This window comes from Simochromis diagramma, unplaced genomic scaffold, assembly GCF_900408965.1.
Source record: "Simochromis diagramma unplaced genomic scaffold, fSimDia1.1 OVJJ01000304.1, whole genome shotgun sequence".
Classification (NCBI taxonomy): Eukaryota; Metazoa; Chordata; class Actinopteri; order Cichliformes; family Cichlidae; genus Simochromis; species Simochromis diagramma.
This window is the reverse complement of record NW_024387030.1, coordinates 17,308,281-17,328,893: the sequence shown is the minus strand read 5'-3', so window position 1 is coordinate 17,328,893 and position 20,613 is coordinate 17,308,281. Positions and strand designations below refer to the sequence as shown.

The 20,613-nt window shown below is 44.0% G+C and overlaps 1 protein-coding gene across 2 annotated transcripts in view; it reads left to right on the top strand.

Moving 5' to 3' along the window:
* The window catches only part of eif2ak3 (eukaryotic translation initiation factor 2-alpha kinase 3), a 28,521-nt gene continuing 7,908 nt past the window's right edge, over positions 1-20,613 (top strand). Inside the window, exons 1-10 of one of the 2 annotated variants that reach the window (XM_040042317.1) lie at positions 1-1,147; positions 9,532-9,661; positions 16,092-16,286; positions 16,416-16,546; positions 16,741-17,008; positions 17,145-17,310; positions 17,410-17,535; positions 17,792-17,914; positions 18,018-18,247; positions 19,624-19,736. In XM_040042317.1, coding sequence (XP_039898251.1) covers positions 846-1,147; positions 9,532-9,661; positions 16,092-16,286; positions 16,416-16,546; positions 16,741-17,008; positions 17,145-17,310; positions 17,410-17,535; positions 17,792-17,914; positions 18,018-18,247; positions 19,624-19,736 — 1,784 coding nt within the window. In that variant the 5' untranslated portion in view covers positions 1-845. The other variant, XM_040042318.1, reaches the window with a different exon arrangement.

Here is a 20,613-nt window from a genome sequence, read left to right as displayed (position 1 = left end):
TCTGTAATGTCATGGAGAGCTTTGAGCTTTTCGCCTGTGACTTGAGTTATAGACATTATGTCATTGTTATCTCTGTGTAAATGAAACTGAGAACGATAACTCGTGACCAGGACCAGGAACTGCACCGATCTTCTATACTGAAGCCACGTTGATGCTTTCATGTTGGCTGTCTTGACAACAATTCATGAATGACAGCCTAAATGTCGAATCTAGTTGTTCCATTCAGTCACCCAGGACGCAAGCTGACCAATAACGTCCCTGCCTGTCAGACCAACCTGTGTTATTGGTCAGAGGACGTCAACTCGGACCAATCACAGCTCCGCTACGGAATTCGCCATCGAGGACATTTTTGCGTCACCTTTTGCTCTGGTCGTCGGGCAGCCGTCAATGCGCCTGCGTGGCTGTGACAGACAGCAGATTAGCCAATGCAGTACACTGTTTGGGAGGCTGGGACTTCCTGAGCCCACCTCTTTGAGTGACAGATGGGTAGTGCAATAGTATTCTGCTTAGTGTGCGAGTCTAGATGATTGACAGCAAATTATCCAACGAGAGGCGGATACATGAATTTTTAACAAACTCGGCGATTCCACTAACCAATCCTAGTGTAGAAACAAGGCGGGATTCAGCGTTACCAAGGCAAGTCGAGTCCAGTATAAAGGCAATAACATGGTTTCCCAGTGGCTGTTTATGTTTACTTAAAGAACATCTCCGAAAAGGGCGTTTTAGAAGACACAGCTTTGTTTTCTGTTTTAACTACAGTTTTTTGGACCTTAAGTTTTTTTTAATGTTAAGATTTACAAGGCCAGTGGCATGTAAATCTAATCACTAATGTGCCAGTCTCACAAATGGAAAGGGGGTTTCACTTTGGAAACGTGAGCATTTCCCTGGTGCTCCTCTTGTTGCTGAAAGCGCTTATCGGATTTGGGACTTCGCAAGCTCAGGGCTCCACCATCGGGAGGGTGCCGCTGTCCACAACCGGGGATTCAGGTTCGACCGCGGGGCAAGATGGTGCAGGAGTCATGAAGCGTGGCTTGGAGAACGTAGGCACCTCGGTCATTGGAGCAGACGTTACCGTGGAGGACGACGACAATGGGTCAGAGGCAGACGAATCACATGGAGAAAGTAACGGAAGCGTCAGAAAGACGAGGTAATTATAGAAACAGCTGCCAACTGATAGTAAGTAACTACACATTAATTATATCTCACCACCACCCTAGCGCCTACAAAATAAAGACGACCCCTAAAATAACAAACACACAAACTAGTAACGCCTCCCTCCCCCAATGTATTTGTAAAGTCATTTTAAACTTATTACTTTTTTGTCAAGCGATACTTCTTGTTTGGTATTCCTCCGCCGAAGCGGCGCATTCCGAAGTTGCTGGGGAACTATTTGTTTGTGTCCACTTTGCTCATAAACCTCGTTTTACTGCGTGTTATAATAGGCAGCCTTACAAACGGTGCCAAGAAAATAATGCGACAGAAAGGTTAAGTGGAGTGTCACAGCGCAGAACAGGAAAATGAAGCGTTTGTGAGCGAGTTTGGCTTCGTGTCCGATAATGGACGCACACCGTAGCAGATGCGCTAATGCCCCGCTAACTAGAGCTAGCTGTTTTAATGTATTTATCTGGTGTCGGCAGTTGTAGGTAAGTTGCTAACATGTGGGTTACATGTCAGGGCAAAACGCGCTCCAGATAACTGACAGGAAAGTTTGGTGTACGACGAATAGCTTCTTCTTGCAGTTTATGGAGAAAGTGGCTTTTCTATAGTCTGTTGTTATTTTCCAACCGCGAAAGGGGAACACGTTATGAGCTGAAATGCCATGGTTGCTGGAACTTTTGATTCTCTCTGCGGAGAAATACAGGCAACTATGAGCACATGCGCTCTGCTGTCCTAAACCCGGTTGAGTTAATCCGAAAAGCGATCTGAAAGCAGCCCCAAGTTACATTGAATGGAATTTATGTTCCAAGTGAAGATGCAGCTGCTGCTTTCTTTGCAGATTTAAAATGCAAGATTCGTTTATTATAAAATGATAGAGCAGGATAACAGTGGTAACTGGTGACGTCCCCCTCCTGTCTGCAGATAATCTGCATCACATTTACATGCGCCAGTCTGTTTATTATGCTCTTAACCGTTGAGTTGGACACTTTGCATAACGTTAGCTTCATAGCATAAGTGCCTAAGTCATTTTTTGGTCAAATTGAGATTTTTGCCTAACTTTACTCCCCTACCACTGCTGCATCATCCTTTTTCTTGTTTTCCGAAAACACAAAAAAATGACTTGGGCACTTATGCTATGAAGCTAACGATAAAGCGTTTGTGTTGATCTTAGCGGTTTAAAGCTGTAGCAAAGTGGCCCTGGAGAAGATACATGTAAAAGTATGCAAAATGACAAGCTGTTGTTTGTTTGACAGAAAAGGAGCTCAGGTTTGCTACACCTTGCTGCTGCTGCTGCTGTGGGAGGGAGGGGGGGGGGTCTCAGACGCACCTGAGACCATGCTGCATGTCAGTGCTTTAACCTCAGACATAAAATACAACTCTAACGTGTTTAGCGCAGTTACATTTTCACATAACACCTTGAAAAGGCATGCGGCACTGCTGAGAAAGTCCCCTGGATGCCGCCAGTGAAAAGTTTACAGTCTGACACAGACCACATGTTTACCCAGTCCTGTTAGATTACTGCTGCTGCTGCCCAAAGTGAGATGCAGTTCTCGCTGCATCTCACAGTGGGGAGGGCATTGATTTTGTCTTCCTTGGTAAACAGTAGGTTTGACGCCCACCTTAGATGTTTGGCGCAGTGTGTTCCTTTTCTGTTCTTTCATCTTATTTTTACCTTTACAAGTCCATTACACCCACTTTTTGAGTGTAATATAGCTCCTTGAATCAGGATTATATCAGCACGCTTTCTTGCTTTAGGTATCCAAGGTCCTGAGGTCCTGTAATAAATTATTCCCTATGTATTATTCTGAATACGCTGTCTGTTTTCCTGAGGGAGTCATAACATCGAAAACCTTGTTAGAGTCGAACCTTTTGAAGATGCACGGTGTCGTTTCATCACCTTAATGTTCGAGCTTGCTGCCATTGTATCTACTTGACGGCTGAAACGCAGCGTGCCGCCAATTTTCTGCCAACCTTTTTTACACCCCAGGCTCACTTTAAAGTTTTCTGACAAGACCCGAAGCACCGCGTGCTAGCCCTGGGTGTTCGAGGTGCTATATAAACAATGCTCTTTCACAGCAGGGAGCAACTCGGCATGCTGTGTAGTCTGTCCCGCCATACTCAAGTCAAGAGGTGTAGTTACTTGGTTGGGAAAAATGAAAGATTTCCCAAAATCTTTCAGAGTACTGCCGCACTCTTTTTTTTTTTTTTTTTTTTTTTTTACACCCTGCACAAAGCCACAGTTTTACCAGGGTAAACTCGTGGCACGAGGGCAACACAAAAGCTCCTGCCTGGCATCTGCCGTACAATATCAAGATGAACGTAATTAACAGGTAGAAGCAGAATATTCCCCTGCCAGCCACCTCAGCTGCTGCAGGAAAACTCCTGAGCGTTCACCCTGGTGCTGGTCACACCCTTCCACTGCTCGCTTTCTCCCTGCCGTGTCACACTCTCTACTTGCTTTCTGTTTGCTCTCTTACATATTTCCAGGCTTTTTCGCCACAAACTACCGGCTTTTTTCTTTTCTGTTTTTTTGTCACCTTATATAAATAAGTCTTTTGAGCAGTATGTTTAGAAGTTGTGGACTAATGGTCTCTCGACTTTAGTAGTTGTTGTTTGTAAGGTTTTGTTTTTCCAGGGTTACAGCGCAGCAAGCCCGACCACACCAGTCTCTCCATTGCATTTATTCTCTTTGTCTCTCGCCCTTGAATTTAAGTCTCCCCCTGCTTCTTCTCTGACACCCCTTATCCTCACACACACGCTGCTTTTTAATGTCATCCCTTGAGTATATACACTGCCGAGTGCTCCATTTCCATCTGTCCGCCTACAGAGTTGTTGCTGAACTTTAGAAATGTCACAAGAAACAAAAAAGAGTGATTTTTAGGTAGGTTTCTCTTGTAAAGGGGCTAATTTAACTAAAAAATAAACAAATAAGAGGCGCCTTAAATGTCAGAAAACACATTTTCAGGAAGCGTGGAAATTGCCTGTTTTTAAAGGAAGTTGTTTGAAATGTGTTGCTTATATTTATAATAGCGACAGTGAACTTGTATTTGGTTAAAATGAATGTGAAACGGTGAAGTTGAACATCTCTCACCGTTAATTAGGTCAGCTTTTTGAAAACATTCTGCGACCTTTTGGGACTTTTACCTGCTTGACTTTCCAAGTCAAACAGACCCTGTGGCAGTAAGTGGCACCCTGTACTGCTCTGGATTTAACTACTCTTTCTACTTTTCAAGCATCCCAGTAACTTTAGTGCTTTGTTAAGAACATCATAACTCTCACATCTGGATCCCATTTTATATAAAGTATAATAGATCTCGAGTAAAGACCTGCTTTTCTTTTTGTTGTTGTTGTTTTCTTCTACTTCTGATTGAGATTTGGGAGTCGAGCACTTCAAAGGCAAACTCTTGAAAACCAGTCAGCGCTCAGATGTCAGCGTTTTTCAATTTCTGTCATTTATAAAAGCCCCTCCTTCCACTTCTCTATCCTGTAATCTATAAATATTGTAGATGTTTGCTTTGATCCGGCATTCAGCGTGCGACGAGCCTGCTGTTGTGTCGGCTGTCGCTTCACCTTTAACGCTTTCATCCTCGTGCCGTAAACGTCGCCCTGGAGACGTGGTGTTTACGTCTGTCTCGGCGCACGTATATGTGTACATATAGGATTTAACCCTTTAGTGTGTGTATATGTGCGAACCGTGTGTGTGTTTGCCCTGCCAAGTTTAAAGCCTCTGCCAGCAAGTGCTCCACGGGGCCCTTCAGCACCTTCGGGAGCACTTGGAGGTGAGAGGACAGCAGCTCTGTTTGAACGTGCTCCCTCGACTGCCCCCTCCCCGCCCCACCCACCCTCAGGGCCCCGTAGCTGCAACAGCTCTTCTGGGCCGCCGTGCTCGCAGGCTGGCTCCCACCAGCCTACTGCTTAGCAACAGCCAATCGGCCAAGCTGGGCGACTTGGCGGCCAATTGCGTCGTAGACGGGCTGGTGCTCAGAATTTGAGTTGACTGCACGGGTCTGGCTATAGTTAGGTAAAGGATGAAGTGAAGAGTTTTTTGTTTTTTTTTTCATTTTCCTCACATTGTATCTTTAGTCTGCTCTGTGTAACCAGGGAGCTGCTGAGTGCGTTTTAATAATAGACACTACTGTCCCCAAAAATAACAGGTCGCGATGAAGCTGATTGAACTCCATCACTGGAGAAGCTCGTAATTGATCGCTCAAAACTGGCTTCTTTAAACCCGGCACTTGTTTTCCTGCAGAGGTCTGAATATATAACTCCACTTACCAAGCTCACAGTGGCTTTAAACGAGCTTATATAAGATCTTTTTACCTGTTTTATCCTCATTGTCTGTTACTTATGTAACCATGTTTTGTTTTTTAAGTGCTGCCTGGTGCTTTTTAATGCTGACCTTTAGAGTCTTTGTGTCTGACCTCCTGAATTTCTCTGCACTTGATGAACACAGTCCGAGATCATAGAAGATGCTCGCATGTACAGAGGTAGAAACTGTAAACAGTCTTTTGAACGTGTGACTGCTTGACAGCAGTGTTGTTCGAATCCGATTATCAGAATGAGTGAATTTATTAGGTCAGTGGCTATTTCGGTAAGTCGGCAGGACCCCCGTCTAGCAGCACTGCAGTATGGGTGGGGCAGAGGCAAAAAAAAAAGGTGCGATACTCTGAGAGAACGGGAGCGAGAAAAGGAGGGAGGGGAGGATGAAAACTCCAGAGTTGGCTGGTAGTTAGCAGGACCACGCTGTCTTGTTTTCACTCTCAACAGCTCCTCACTGCTTAGCAACAACGAATCACATCCGCGGATCGGAGCTGCGCCCCAGCCAATCGGGCGGCAGGAGCGTGGCGCCATAGAGTTTATATTTTACCACGTGTGAGGCTGGAGAGAAGAGCGCACTTCTGCAGGAGAGAAAAGAGGAGGAGAGAGATAGTGACACTTTTAAATGGTGTGTGTGTGTGTTTTTATGCTTGTACTAGAAGTTGTTTTTTTTCTGTTAAAAAACCACACCCTGTGCTCTCTGTGCTGCACTCGCCATGCATGTATGGCCAACTATTCGCCACAGCTTTTCCACTTGAGGCCACTAAAGGCTTTCTCCTGCTGGGACAAAGACCTACAAACATGATCACTTGTTTATTTAGCAGGTCCAGGGACAGTTATGTAAACCTTCAGATCACATTAATCTGTGATTAAGCTCTGGTGTTATGTGACCTTTCATGAAAGATGTCACCTTAGGGTAAGTGGCATTTTGATGTCATGTCAAGCACATTTGCGACACCCTAAAGATGGACTTTGCTGTCTCTTTTGAAGCGGCCAGCTCTGCTTGCATTGCCGTGGTAATCGACAATGTCATATTTAGAGCTTTTCTGTGGCGTTGCCCGTCAGACAGTGAACTGTTTAAAGGAATGCACATGACCCATTTTTTTTTTTCCTTTCCTCCTGCTGGTGCAGCTGTGTTGGTATTGGGTGCGGCCGGCTCAGAGCTGCATCCATAACTTTCTCACCACGTGCTCCCCATGCTCTCATATATTTTTTTTTTCTCTGCCTCTCAGTGGCTGTGAGTTCGGCTGAGCGGCAGCAGCGCGGCAGCAGAACTCCACAGCCCGGGCTGCTTTGCTGTTGCATGGTTACAAGCATCCGTGCTCCGCCATTGGCTCGAAGTCCGCAGAGCTCGCCACCCATTGGCTAAACGAGCAGGGAAAAACAGAGCTTCCATTGGCTGCCGGGACACGGCAGGCTTGCTGGGATTGGCCCGGTTCGGCGGTTCCTCGCATCCTTGGAGACTCAGCCTGTGTAAACATCCTGGTTGTTTCCTTCAATGGGAGTATGTTTACCAGCAGCTCAGCTTTGCCGGTGTGAGCAGACTGAGGCCGAGCGTCTCTGAGGAGTAGAGTCTTGCGAGAGCGAGGCTAATTGGCTCCCTGCTCCGCCATACGCTCTGTGATTGAAGAAGCAGTCAGGACTATTATGACACTTTTGACAACATTACAGGCGAGGACACTAACAACCCCCAGTGTGTTGGCAGCCTCACAACACTCTCTTTCCCTTTTTTCTCCTTTTTTTTTTTTTTTAAATTTTATTTTGCTCAGTCTCCATTCAAACATACTCTTCAGTGTCTCCACCGCCTGCGTCTGTCACAGCTGGCAGCAGCAGCCCCACAGGCTACATGTTATCCCTTTGGTGATGAGCAGTGCTGCAGCGTCTCAGGGCTCAGACGTGGAAAATAAATTGCCTCCAGCTCTAAATGATACAGTAGGGCTATTTGTTTTGTGTCACAGTTTTTGGTTAACTGCTATTTTCGTAGCTGCTCCCTCCCCCACAGCTCGTTTTCTCCATCTCTATCCTGGTACCTAAGTTGTAAAATTAAGTGCCTCCCCCAGCCCGCACCCTCAAATCTACTCATTCTTATCCTTTATCTGGAGTACAAAGAGTCCACAAAAGCCTTTGATCTCCCTCACCGAGTGAAATTCTTATATCTCCTGATTACTCTTCTTCCATCTCTGAAGTTGAACTTGAGCGACTTCTTCCTCACTTTCTACATTCACAGCATGACTCCGTGGTGGTGGGGGCGGGTCTGGCCGAGCGAAGGCCGCCGAAAGCTTCCGCCTTCTCAGAGAGTCGACTGCTTAGCAACAACCAATCAGCCAAATATTTTTGGCAGGGTCTCGCAGCCAATTGAGAGAGTGAGAGCGGGCTTTAGCGCTCTGTTTTTATTGGTGGCTTGGAGGATTTAAAAAAAAAAAAAAAAAGAAAAAAGAAAAGGGAAAAAAAACAATGTTTTTCTCAGTACGCTACTCTTGAGCGCAAGTTGCGAAGCTGATAATGCTCGGAGCAGATTTGGGGGAGATAATCTTGGCTTCGATAGGCCTGAAAGACACATGGCCCATTACTGTTAAGTGATCTTATTTGCATTTTTATGCAGACTTGCAGTCTTGCTGCTCCACAGCGGCGCGTGCAGCTCCCCGTGAATGTGTCAGCGACTGCGGCGTAACAGAAGAGAAACCTTCCTAAAATTGATTTGCACTCTCAGAAACAATCAATTTGTAAGTTGTCCAAAAGCTTTAACATCCTCCAACATGCTCCTTCCCCTTCATGACTGAAGACTGTTCGATAGCAGAAATCAATAAGGCATTATGGCCAATCATTAGCAGTCTAAGTGATAGATGCAGTGGATGATGCTATTATTAAATGTACTCAAGCTAGTTGATAGATGTCACTGTGCATGTAAATGAACCAAACTGGATGTGACAGCGCAACACGGGAAAGTGAACACATAATATTGTAATATTGTATTCACTAGTTTCCCTCAGCAACTTCTGTCTAGTTGCCCTTGAGGGAGATGGTTGAAATCCCAGTGTGCTCTGGTGGCCAACAGAGGGAAGCTGCCTGGGTCCCAGCTGTGTGGATGTGAGAGCAGTGGGTTCTCAGAAACTGCATGTGTACACGGCAGACCCTCACCAGTTAAATAAAGCTAAATGCCCTGTTGACAGCAGCTCCTCGAGACGGATACAGATCAATAGCTGGGATGTAGCCCCCACCGGAGCTCTGGACATGATTGACAAGCAATGCGGCAGAAGACCTAAGAACCGAGTGGAGGGGTGGGGCGGGATGTCTCAATAATGTTTCAGTCAGGCTGTTACTAGGAAAATGAGAGGAAAAAGAAAACAGAGTTGTTATTAAATATTGCTGCGTTTGCACATCAATGGGGAATAAAAGTACTTTTATTATTATTTTTCTTACCTTAGATAAAGTAATTTGGTATAGCTATAGAGCTGGGGGAGGATTACAATACTATCATAACAATAATTTATAAAATCTTCTCTCCTAGTGGTGAAAGACTTTAGCCCCTTTGACATACTTGATAGATATGATAAACCATAACTGAAAATTCATGGTTTCACACAGTCACAGTGTGTGTGGTACATATGGTGATCATCTTCTGTAGTTAGTATGCCCCCCACCCCCCAAAAACTAAAACAAAGGGGTTTGTCATGGCACAGATGTGCTGTTAGCTGCTGTTGAAGGTCACCTTGATTCCTAAACAAGTGCAGACTAGAAAAGAGAAGACACCCCTTCACAGTTTGCCCTTTAGTGTCTTATCTGTGAAGGGGTTAGAATACCCCCCCCCCCCCCCACACACACACACACACACACACACACACACACACACTGATAGGACTGCATTAAAGGGCAACGTCGGCTTTAATGTCTTTTGAAATTTAAAATCAGCTCGCAGAGTGCTCATGAGTGCACAGACGAGCCTTAAGCAGTCTTTTCAACAGCGGTATATCGGCACCCTTGTGTTGATGTGCGATGATAGCTCTATGAACCCTCATTTGGAAAGTATTTCAAAGTATGTGTATGTTCTATCCACAGGTCTCTGGTAATCATCAGTACCCTGGATGGACGGATCTCTGCTTTAGATCCTCACAACCAGGGCAGGAAGCAGTGGGACCTAGATGTCGGTTCAGGTTCCTTAGTGTCCTCCAGCCTCAGCAAACCTGAGGTAAATCCATGTCTTTGTTTCCCTACTTTCTTTTCATTTCAGTGGAAAATAGGAGGAAAACTTAGCTTTAGTCTGACTAAATGCCACTCCAGGAATTAAAATTTAAATACCAGCCTTAAGGAATAAGCAAAGGTCAACTTAAGCCACTTACACAGGTTAAAACACCTTTGTTTGTGTTATTAATATCTACTAAAAGATGATTTCCAAAATCTACATGTCAGGGGGAGGTTAAGGATGCAGTCTCATCTCTGTCTCTTCCTCAAAACAAACACTGTCCCTCCTGGCTTTCTCTCTCTGCAGACTCCAAGACTAGTAATTGAACTCTCTGCACTTTAAACAGTCAAGCAAGGGTTGTTGTTGCTTACATACATTTCATATGTACACACACACACACAGCGCAATAGACACCAGACATGCTTCACACCCCCGCGTAAATCTGAGAGTAGCTGATTCGCCTGGAGGATTAGCCTCTTTGTTGACTGTAGTAGTTTACACATACAAGCGCAGCAAGACCCTCGCCTCTACATGTATACTGAAGCTTAAACCGCCCACACAGACGTGCTGAAAGTGAAGTGGAGCCCAGAGCGAGACCAGAGTGTTGCATGCTAGAAACATGCCCATGGTTCACTTTGATGTGGACTCGCTCTCTGCGAGAGTTTTGCCTCAGGGAAAAAGTCTCTGATACTAACAAGGGTCTGGGTGGCTGCTGAGATCAGTTTAATGTTAGTCTGCTGGTGCTGGTAGAGCATGTCTGAATGTAAGGAACTCTGACTGCTTCATTATTGAGGTAACAATAACAGAGCGATCCAGACGTAGTTCATTAAGTTTAAAACATTTCTGATATCCTGTTTTTCTAGGGGTCGCGTTGCAGTTTGCTGTAAATGTTTCCTAGAAATTTCTTTGATTATGTGGTGTATAGCACAGATATATATATATATATGTATTTATTCACCAAATGATAAAGGAAATACAACTGGTGTAACAGTGTGTATAAAATGAAAGTGTAAAATAAGCAGCTGCAGTCCCAAAATAGCAATTCAGAGTTGCTCACTGTGGGAGACTTTCATTCAAATATTTAAGGACCTTTCATAATGAAGGGTGAAGTGATACTCAAGCATGTGTCATTCAGCCTGAAAAGTCTGAATGACACATGCTTAATTTTTATTTATTTTTTTGGTTCCAGCTTTTAAAACTACAGCTGACTTCATTGATTAGTAAAGCTACAATTAGAAGAAGGGAACTAATCACTGAAATCAGCTGCTATAATGCTGGGTTGCATTTCAAAGGCAGCCTTTAGAGTCGAGCGTCTCGTGGGCATTTGGTTGACACGTGCCGTCTGTGAGATTTGGAAAATGAATCGAGCTTCATTACCATTTTCTTTCAAAATCTGGGATTCTTGCAAGTGTGGAGAACCTCTAGAGATTCTGTGATGCACATACAGTATGTACAGTATGCATAAGATAGCTTCTCTACCAGCGTCATCGGAATCAACCCTTTTAAATTTAAATGACTCGATGTCCTGCATGGTTCTCTGCACGCTGAGGAGAATCAATTTTTAAATTTAAATTTTAAATCGAAATTGTTTATTATTCACTTTTAAAACTCAGAAACTGGCAAACTATGTAAAGAATGTTTTCCAGCTGGGTTGACGATGTATGATGTTAATTTGGTTTAACGTGTATTGTTTACAACATTAAATGAGTTGCGCAGTTACAAAGGCTTTTAGTTCTCTCATAAATGAATGCAAACTTTTCTAAATATAAAGAATTAAAAGCAGTTATACTCACTATAACAGTATGTTGACACTTCATAAGAAGTGTCATGAAATTCATGGGCATGCACACATGTAACATCCTCCTGTCATCTTCCAGTGTGCTTCTGTTGTGATGGAGTATGGTGTGTGTTTGTGTGCTTTCTTTTTTCACCTGTTGGCTTTCATTTGGCTGACGGAGCGGAACGAGGAGAGATGCCTGTCAGCTCTGAACTCGGTGACTTGCTGCGATGTGACGTCACTTGTTGTGATCTGTCGAGTGTGGGCTGTTTGTGTTTTTGTTTTGTTTTTCGTTTGTTTTTGTGTGTGTGTTGTTTGTTTTTTCTAATATACTTTCTAAGTTTTAATCCAGCCTTACCCTCTCTGTCCTTGTTTACCTGTGATTCCTCTCTCTCTTACCCTGGGGTGAGGGGGTGTGGGTGGGGGCAAAGGCAGGTGGGAAGCATTGCCAGTTGCTCCTGCAATCTCTATCCCCCCCCCCCCCCAACCTGCCTGCCTGCTGAGCAGTAAGCAACAATTTCGGTGGTGCTTGCGGGTCCCTGAGACACCACTCTGCTCAGTGATCAGAGGCTGGGGGGGTTGGGTCTCATGCTATACTATTGGCTGGCCTCCACACACCGGCCGGAAACAGCCAGTCGCCTGCTGCATCTTGTAGAGTGTGTCTTTTTTTTTTTTCTTTAAGTAATAAAATGAGGGACAGACCCACAAACAGCATTGTCTGCAGAAAAAGCAGCCATCACTTCAAAAAGCAAAGTTACCCCCGAGCTTAGAGGGGGGTTCGTGTGTGTGTGTGTGTGTGTGTGTGTGTGTGCGCACATTAGACAGTAGAGTCGGTGCCAATGTGGAGTGACTCACACAGGGGGGGGGGGGGGGGGCTAAAGGAATGAAGAAAGAAGAGGTTGGGTGATTAGGGAGGTGAGGTAATGCCTCAGAGCAGAGATGATGTCATCACATAATAGACACATGCTCACTCCAACACACACACACACACACACACACACACACACACACACACACACACACACACTCTCTCTCTCTCTCTCTCTGCTGGCATGCAGTGCGAATGAATGAATTGGGAGAATTTGATTGATTACAACACGGGGACAAATACTCGCAATAAATCTCCCAGAGCCGCCTTCCAGCTGCTCTGATTTAGTTTTGATTGTTTTGCTTCGTGTGTTTTATCTGAACCCGCGGTGTTAGCATTTCTCTCGCGCAGTCGGTCTGCCACCTTGAAGTAGAGCAGTAGCCTTGCGGACCAAACATGGCATATTAGCGGTGGGTAAGAGGGGACACTGTTTGACAGGCTCACCGGAGCGTAGGCAGCAGCTTACACACACAAACAATTGCGCACATTACGGCTCCCCACACTCCCCCCCCCCCCCCCCCCCCCTAATCTGCCCCCACGCCCCGGGGGTGGAATATGATGGTATGATCAGTGACATCAAATAATCATCAAGCACATTTGGATGAATGCCTTCGTGAAGAAGTGGTTATATAAAGAAAAATGATAACTATAATTTGAGCGTGCACGCTGGAGGCTGGATGTTTCTTTTAGCCAGTAGATGAGTATCTTAAATAAGTGAATGGCTCTGGTCTCTCAGTAATGGTGCATATTTTTCCTGAATGAGTCTGTCTTATAGCTCTTTAAAGATTAATAAGCTCTTAAAATTCATAGTAAATGAGGCACAAAGAGAAGGAAAACGTTTGTGCTGAGAAGTCAGTTTTTTGGGGTTTTTTTTAAGTTAACTCTTGAATATTTTATCACATCCTACAAATTAAATGCATTTAATCTAAGACCTTGTTATTTTAATAACCAATAGTTTGACTATAAAAGATACTGAAGCTCTCTCACAAAAATAGACCAGGGCAAACACAGCAGACAAAGACATGGGAACAAAACAGATTGTGGAGGTGGGATGTTCATAAGCATCACTTGATATCTTTATACTTTGGTGATCATATAATCAAATACGGGTTGGCACAGATTATAAAATTACTTTCCCATCCTTAAAGCTTTTTTTTACTTTTCGAATAATCGAATTCCAACTGTAGAGCGACAGACGGTTATTTCAATCAAACATATTGTGAGTTATAGCGAGATCTCTGTAATCCTTATGGCTCAGATTTTAATTGGCAAATTTTCCTAACAAATATATATCAAGGTCGACTGAGTGGTGAGTAATACCATGAATCTCTGATAATGTTATGCGGGTCTGTTGCCAAAAACATCAAAATTTGTGACTCTGCCAGCTGGTTTGTAGGAAGCTTCCCTTATCAACATCGTGTGTTCATCTAAATCTGAATATTTCCAAATTAAATAATGAAAGCGTATTTAAAAAAAAAAAAAAAAAAAAAAATTACAAATACATTCAAATGTACAGTTTCAGATCATTGTAGGCAGCATACCCCAGTAATAAAAAGAGAGCTGTTAGCAAAGTCACTTAGCTGTAAATACCTTAAGAACTCAGCTCAACTCGTCTTAATCGTTTAACTGCCAGCTTTAAGTGCCGTTCATCATTAGAGAGTTGTCAAAGTAAATCACACCACAAAACTCCTGATTCAGTTCAGTTTAATTTTATTTATATAGTGCCAAATCACAACAACAGTTGCCTCAATGCACTTTAGGTTATTAGACCAAGACCCTATAACACCTTACACCTAATACTGAGAAAACACTGAAAACCCCAACAATCAGATGGCCCCTATGAGCAAACCCTTTGGCGACAGTGGGAAAGAAAAACTCCCTTTTAGCAGGAAGGAACCTCTGGCAGCCAGAGATGAATAATAACAAATGATTAAATGTAGCATGGTGCATAAAGTGAGTGAAACACAAGGTGCACACTCAGTGATACCTGATAAAGGAACCCTGAAGGAGCTCCAAAACTATACCACTTGAGATCTAATGATTTTTAAGCCCTGTTAAATATTAGTTAAATAATTACATTTCTAAACAATAATTAGGCATCTCAGCTGGGTCCTTAAAGCTAAATTTACTGTGATAATGCAGAAAAAAATATGCTTACGCACTTTTTTAAAAAGTTATTTACAAGTAAAAGCCACTGGAGAAAGTTTTACAATAAGTCTGAGATAATGATAATGTGATTGACTTTCAGTAATTTGCTGAGCTCGTGGTTTGTAGGACAGTCACTCAGAGTACATATGGGGACCGTGTTTCTGACTTAGAGGACATTGACAAGACGAACAGCTGAGATGAAGCTAACTGGGCTGGATCAGAGAGATGGATTAAACCATCGGGAGCAGGATGACTCATCCACGGCTATAAGAATACCCCCCACCCCCGGCTGTAAAGCTCCTCAGTAGTACCAGTGTGGTGTGATGTGATGGTCAGATTGCTAACCCTTCCTCCTTTCACTTGCTAAATTTATCCCCATCTTGTGTCTAAACCAGCCCCTCCCTCTGAAAGAAAAGATGACATCACCGCTTCTCCTGCCTGTGCTCTCTAATAAATCAAACTGCCACACGTTGCTCCCCGCTGGCATTTTTCTTAATCCGCCACAAAGCTCTGACTTTTTTCGAGTCTGATAGGATTTCCGAAGCAAGGCTACTGACTGATTGGTTGCAGTTTTAACCTCAATAGCACCTGTTTAGCATCAACAAGGCCAAGAATTGGACCCAAAACTGCTGTTATGTCACTCGTGAGTTTGTTGATAGAAGTGAGTCACAAGTTGGACATCGAATGAAAAAGACTCTCTTTTGACAGCTAAATCTGCAGAGGTTAAGTCAGGATTAGGCTCAGGGTTTTGGCAATGATGTCATCCTTGTTGAACCAGCACCTAATAGAGCGTGCGCGCGCGCGCACACACACACACACACACACACACACACACACACACACACACACACACACACACACAGTTGAGGGTAGCACACTTTTATAAAGATTTGAGTTAATTACTCCGGCTTTGAGTTGTATAATGGTTCCACGTCTGTGGATTGAGTCCAAGCGTGTGGAGGCCGGAGCTGCTGCTGTGTGGGTGGATGTGTGTCGGCCAGCACTGTCTGTGTGGCAAAGTGTTTTTGTGTTTTTTAAGGATTGTCTTTTTAAGCTGGGAGAAAAGAAATAAAGAAATACATAAAAACTGCTAGTTTAAAACAGCCGTGTGTACGAAAGGAAAACTGCGTGGGCCAAAAAAAACAACATTCCTAATGAATCATTTTGTTTTTAGTGATTTGTCTGTGTGGCATTGAAACACAATGTTAGAGGAGTGCTGGTAACTTATGCAGCAGCTCTAGAGCTTTTATAGTATTTGTAAAAAAACAAACAAACAAAATTTATACATATAACCCCTATGAATTTTTTTTTAGTTTGTTTTATTGGTAGTGGCGTTTTGATAAATTGTCGCTCATTGTGGTTTTATACAGCTGCCACTTGTGGGGGCTCACAGGCAGTTATTTTGTTGGCAAACTCATAACAAATATAAACATTGTCCCAATTTTGATTAGCAACGCTGACCTGGCAATTTAGAGACTGAATTTAAGATGCTTATTTTAAAAAATATCAATATAAGCCATTGCCACATCTTTTCTGTTTTCAGAAGTTCCTCTTATTTTATTTAGAGCGGTCTTCTTCTAGAAACCAAAACTAACCTGACTCTGCGTTTTGTTTTTTTGTTTGTTTGTTTTTTGTTGTTGCAGGTGTTTGGCAATAAGATGGTAATACCTTCCCTGGATGGTGCCTTGTTTCAGTGGAACCGGGACAGAGAGAGCATGGAGGCAGTGCCTTTCAGCGTCGAGTCCCTGCTGGAGTCGTCATATCGCATTGGAGAGGACACAGTCCTGGTCGGGGGGAAATCCCTCACCACCTATGGCCTGGGGGCCTACAGTGGCAAGGTCTGTGAAACAATTTCAAAAACAACCTGATAGGACAGGTTAACACGTGTCAAATCTATTAGCATACTAACCAGTCCGGCGCAGTAGGATAACCGACTTTTGTAATTTCCCCCCTGTTGCTTTCCTCAGCTTCGGTACATCTGCTCTGCGGGGGGCTGCAGTCGCTGGGAAGAGGACGAGGTGGAGACCGAAGATGTGCTCCTGCTGCAGAGGACTCAGAAGACTGTGCGAGCCATCAGGCCTCGATCGGGGATGGAGAAGTGAGTCAATCAAATATAATTCACAGAGCAGCTACTGACGTTGTTTTTATTAACAAAGTTGGCTATTTAGTCACTAACAGTAGTGAACAACAAGCAGTAGTAAGTAGAAGGAAACCACAGGGTAACATGAAAGACCAGAAACGTATAAGGCAGGGATTTTTATTTAAATCATGCATCTTCGCTGTTTGTGCAAGGTGGAACTTTAGTGTCGGAAACTTTGAGCTGAAACTCGTTCCGGAGATGCAGCCTGGAATTAACTTCCTGGAGGGCGAACTAGCAAATGGTGACAGCTGGAAGGAGAGTCAGTGGGTCATCGCTGATGAGCCAACAGAGAAACGGCAGGCCGAGAACCACCAGAATCAAAACCAGCATTTGGACCTAGTTATCAAAGTGTCTGTTCCTGATTGGAAGGTCATGGCTTTCAGCACCGGGCCTGATGCACAGCTGGTCTGGGAACATCAGGTTAGATGCTTAAAATAAATCCTCTGGTCACTTATTTACTAGCGCGTCTTAGTGCTTTAATGCAGTTCAGTGCTTCATGACTTTGACTGTGGAGCTCATTAAAGTATTTCTACTCATTCTCACGTGTGTCATGTAGTTCTGCACTCCCATCGCCTCAGCTTGGCTGGTGGGTGGTGGTAAAGTTACGCCAATCAGCCTGTTCGACGACACCACCTACAGCAGCCAGTCCAAAACAGAGGAAGACGAGGAAGACGAAGATCCAGAGAAAACGCGGGAATCTGCAGAGTCCAGTGTTTACCTAGGTAACTTCTTATACATGTATACAGACGCTTCACTATTCCTGTAAGGGTTAGGAACCAGTGATTGTGGATAACCGTGTTGACTGTCGGGGTTTTTTTTAGGGATGTTTCAGGGGCAGCTCTACCTTCAGTCATCGGTAAAAATCACGGAAAAATTTCCCTCCAAAGCCATCGGTTCAGAGAAGGACATAATTCCACTACCCACTGTCAAATGGAAGCCTCTAATACGTAAGTTTGCAGCACCAAAGGGACTAAATTCATGATTACATGCAGAGTCAGGGCAGAACGGCCAAAGCCCATCTTTAAGCACAAAGTTACACCATGTTCCAAGAAGTATTTGATGTCACGTGGACACAGTCTATCACCATGCTCCCTGTAGCCCAAAGCTTTGCCCTTCATTCTTCATCGTCCAAAACCTTTTATTCCATATTGATCAGTCTTTCTTGTGAGATACAAGAAGTTATTCGTCTTGTCCTTGATACAGATTCTCCATCTCGGACACCAGCTCTGGTCGGCTCTGATGAATTCGACAAGTGTCTAAATAACGACAAGTTCTCCCACGACGAATACAGCAATGGAGCCTTGTCCATCCTCCAGTATCCATACGGTAAGAGTTTAATTGTGCAATGTTACTCCGTACGCACATTCTAGCTGTTAAAGTTGAAATGATTTGAAGTGGACTGAAGGATTTTTGCTTCTTCTTGCTCCAGACAATGGCTACTACTTCCCCTACAGCAAGCGTTACCGAGAGAAGCGTGACACCGCCATAAGTCTCATAAATGGAAACGGGGCAGGAGGTGAGAATCGAAGAAGAAAGGATCCCGTGCTGCTATTACCCTGGTGGAAGGAGATTCTGGGCACCATCATCTTTTGCATTGCCACCACCACTTACATTGTACGCAAGTTTTTCCACCCTCCTGCTCCTGTGGCCTACGTGAGGGTAAGAGCCAAGACACAGTCCGCAACATTAATGCCGCACCGACGGTGCCTACTGGTCATTATGTTTGCCGTGGAATGTTTGTAACATTTTAGATCTTTTGTCTCAATTTTTTTTTCACAATTACTGTTGCAATAATGAGCTGGTATGGATGACAAAATGATTTCTTCATCAGGAAACATCCATGTTCTTCCACTTATCTAGTTCAGGGTTCCCAGGGGCTGGAGGATGGATAGCTTGATTGCTTAAAAAGTTAGTTTCAAACAAAGACTGGATACTGTTAGTTTTACTGTGTGATCAAAAAGTGTTCAGACTTCCTTATGAAATCTAAAAAAGATTATCTTCCCTTTTAATTTCTCTGAATCACTGTATGTTTATTGAGGTAGACTTGTGGAAATTCAGTTCGTTGGATGTCAGATACCTTCCTGTCTAATAGGCTCACAAATGCAAAAAGCCAGTCATTAGTTTGAAAGAAAAGCCTGCTGAGCTAATGGACAGCTTTGTGTCATCACACAGATCTGGGAAATGCTGCAATGCAGTTTCAGCTGGATTAAAGATCCCAAGAGGAATATTTAAAAGGATAAAAAAATAAGCAGTGGGGGAGAAGAGCCTTGGTAAAAGAGTTCATGGAGAAATTGAAGGTCACTTTGTCTGAACTCCAGTGATCCTATGTGAAAATGCGAGAAAAATCAGAAGGACAATCATCACTGCAGCACTCCACCAATCAGGATTTTTTAATGATTGTTGGAGTGCTGCAGTGAGTGGCAGGAATTTTGTCATGGTGGAAAGACACAAGATTGAAAATGTGACTGACCTCAATTCTGTCAATCTGAACCAGTTCATCAACAGTAGCACAGCAGGTAAACCCAGTGGTGGCAGCAATGTGCTTCACGGCTGTTTTTCTGCAGAAATGACAGGAAAACTAAAGCTAAACTGTACAAAGGGCAGCGATACTTTCAAGAAAGAAAACTAGTTTTGCTTTAGTGGGGCCTCGTACCTGACTTGAAACTCGCCTTTAAACAGAACAGTGATCCTAAACTTGCAGTCAACACATCATTGATTACTCTATGAATGTTTCTCTGCCAGGCCTGATTTGATCCCAGTCGAACTTTTAACACCTGAACCCGGCTTCTCACTCACGATCCCCATCCATGCTATCCGAAAGCAAGAAACAGGATCTAGTGTCTATGTGGGATACTTCTTTTTGTTTTCATGTTTATAGGGGTTAGCTGTATACATTTCCACCCTCTTTTTCTTGTGACTGTTAAATCTTTAAGTGTTTCTTGCCCAATACGCCACAAACAAGTTAAACTTGTTGTTTGTTTGTTGTTTGTCGTGTTTGTAACGTGTCGTTTTTGTCATCCTCCTGTCCCTAAAAGCAACGGAAAGAGTCGGAGACACAGTGCCAGACAGACAGCAAGTTTGACCTTGAAGTTGTGGAATCCAAAGAGCCGGTTGCCATGGAGACCCGTTCCAGCGAATATGTATCCAGGTAAGGCGCACCGTTAAACAAAACGTGTCCCGTGTCAAAAATATTTGCAATGATTCGGGAGAACTTCACTTAGCAATGTGCCGGGAGTGCTCTTTACAGTTCAGTCAGATGCCAGCATCACTTTTTCAAGGTGTAGCTACAGATTCGGCTCTGTTACCATGGTGACCAGTGGTCTTCCAACCTGCCTTGATAGGACAAGGCAGAGATGGGCGATATGAATCGTAGTATTTCATGATTGGGTAACTCAGCTGTTTGGCATCAAATGAAAATGGCCTCGGTCCCCTCAGACCGCACCCTACAACAGCAGCATCTGCCTCAGGGTCAGAGTGTCGTTTTACATCACTGTCAGGACATTGTCAGAATTTCTAAATATGATCAGGAGCCGTAATTTATGGGCTGTCGCTGCCCTCCCGCAGTGTGATCGATGAGGGTTTTTGCGTGTTTACATCTGTGAGCCTCACCCTCCTGGAACAGAAGTGAAAAACTGATTTTAATCTGCAAATTTCTGTCCTCTTGGTGTCACCACTTGCACATTCTCTTCTTTTTGATCCACCCGAAAATGACAAACACCCCACCCCACCCCCTCCCCTTCCTTCAAAGCTGCTGCTGCTTCTGCAGTCCATGCAAATCACTTTTGCCGAACAACTTTCCTTAAATAAAACTGGCGGCTGTTGCAGCAGCTGCGGCGGGCATGAGTCAGGATCATTAGGAGGCAGATTGGGATCAGGAACCGAGGCTTGAATCGCATGCTGCCCACACACATCCTAATAAGAGCCTTTTAATCCCCCTGAGCAAACCGAGCAGGGATGTTTTGACAGGGCGGAGGGGATGGAGTCGGTGTGCGCCTGTGTCTTACGCAGCAGTAAACACAATGATT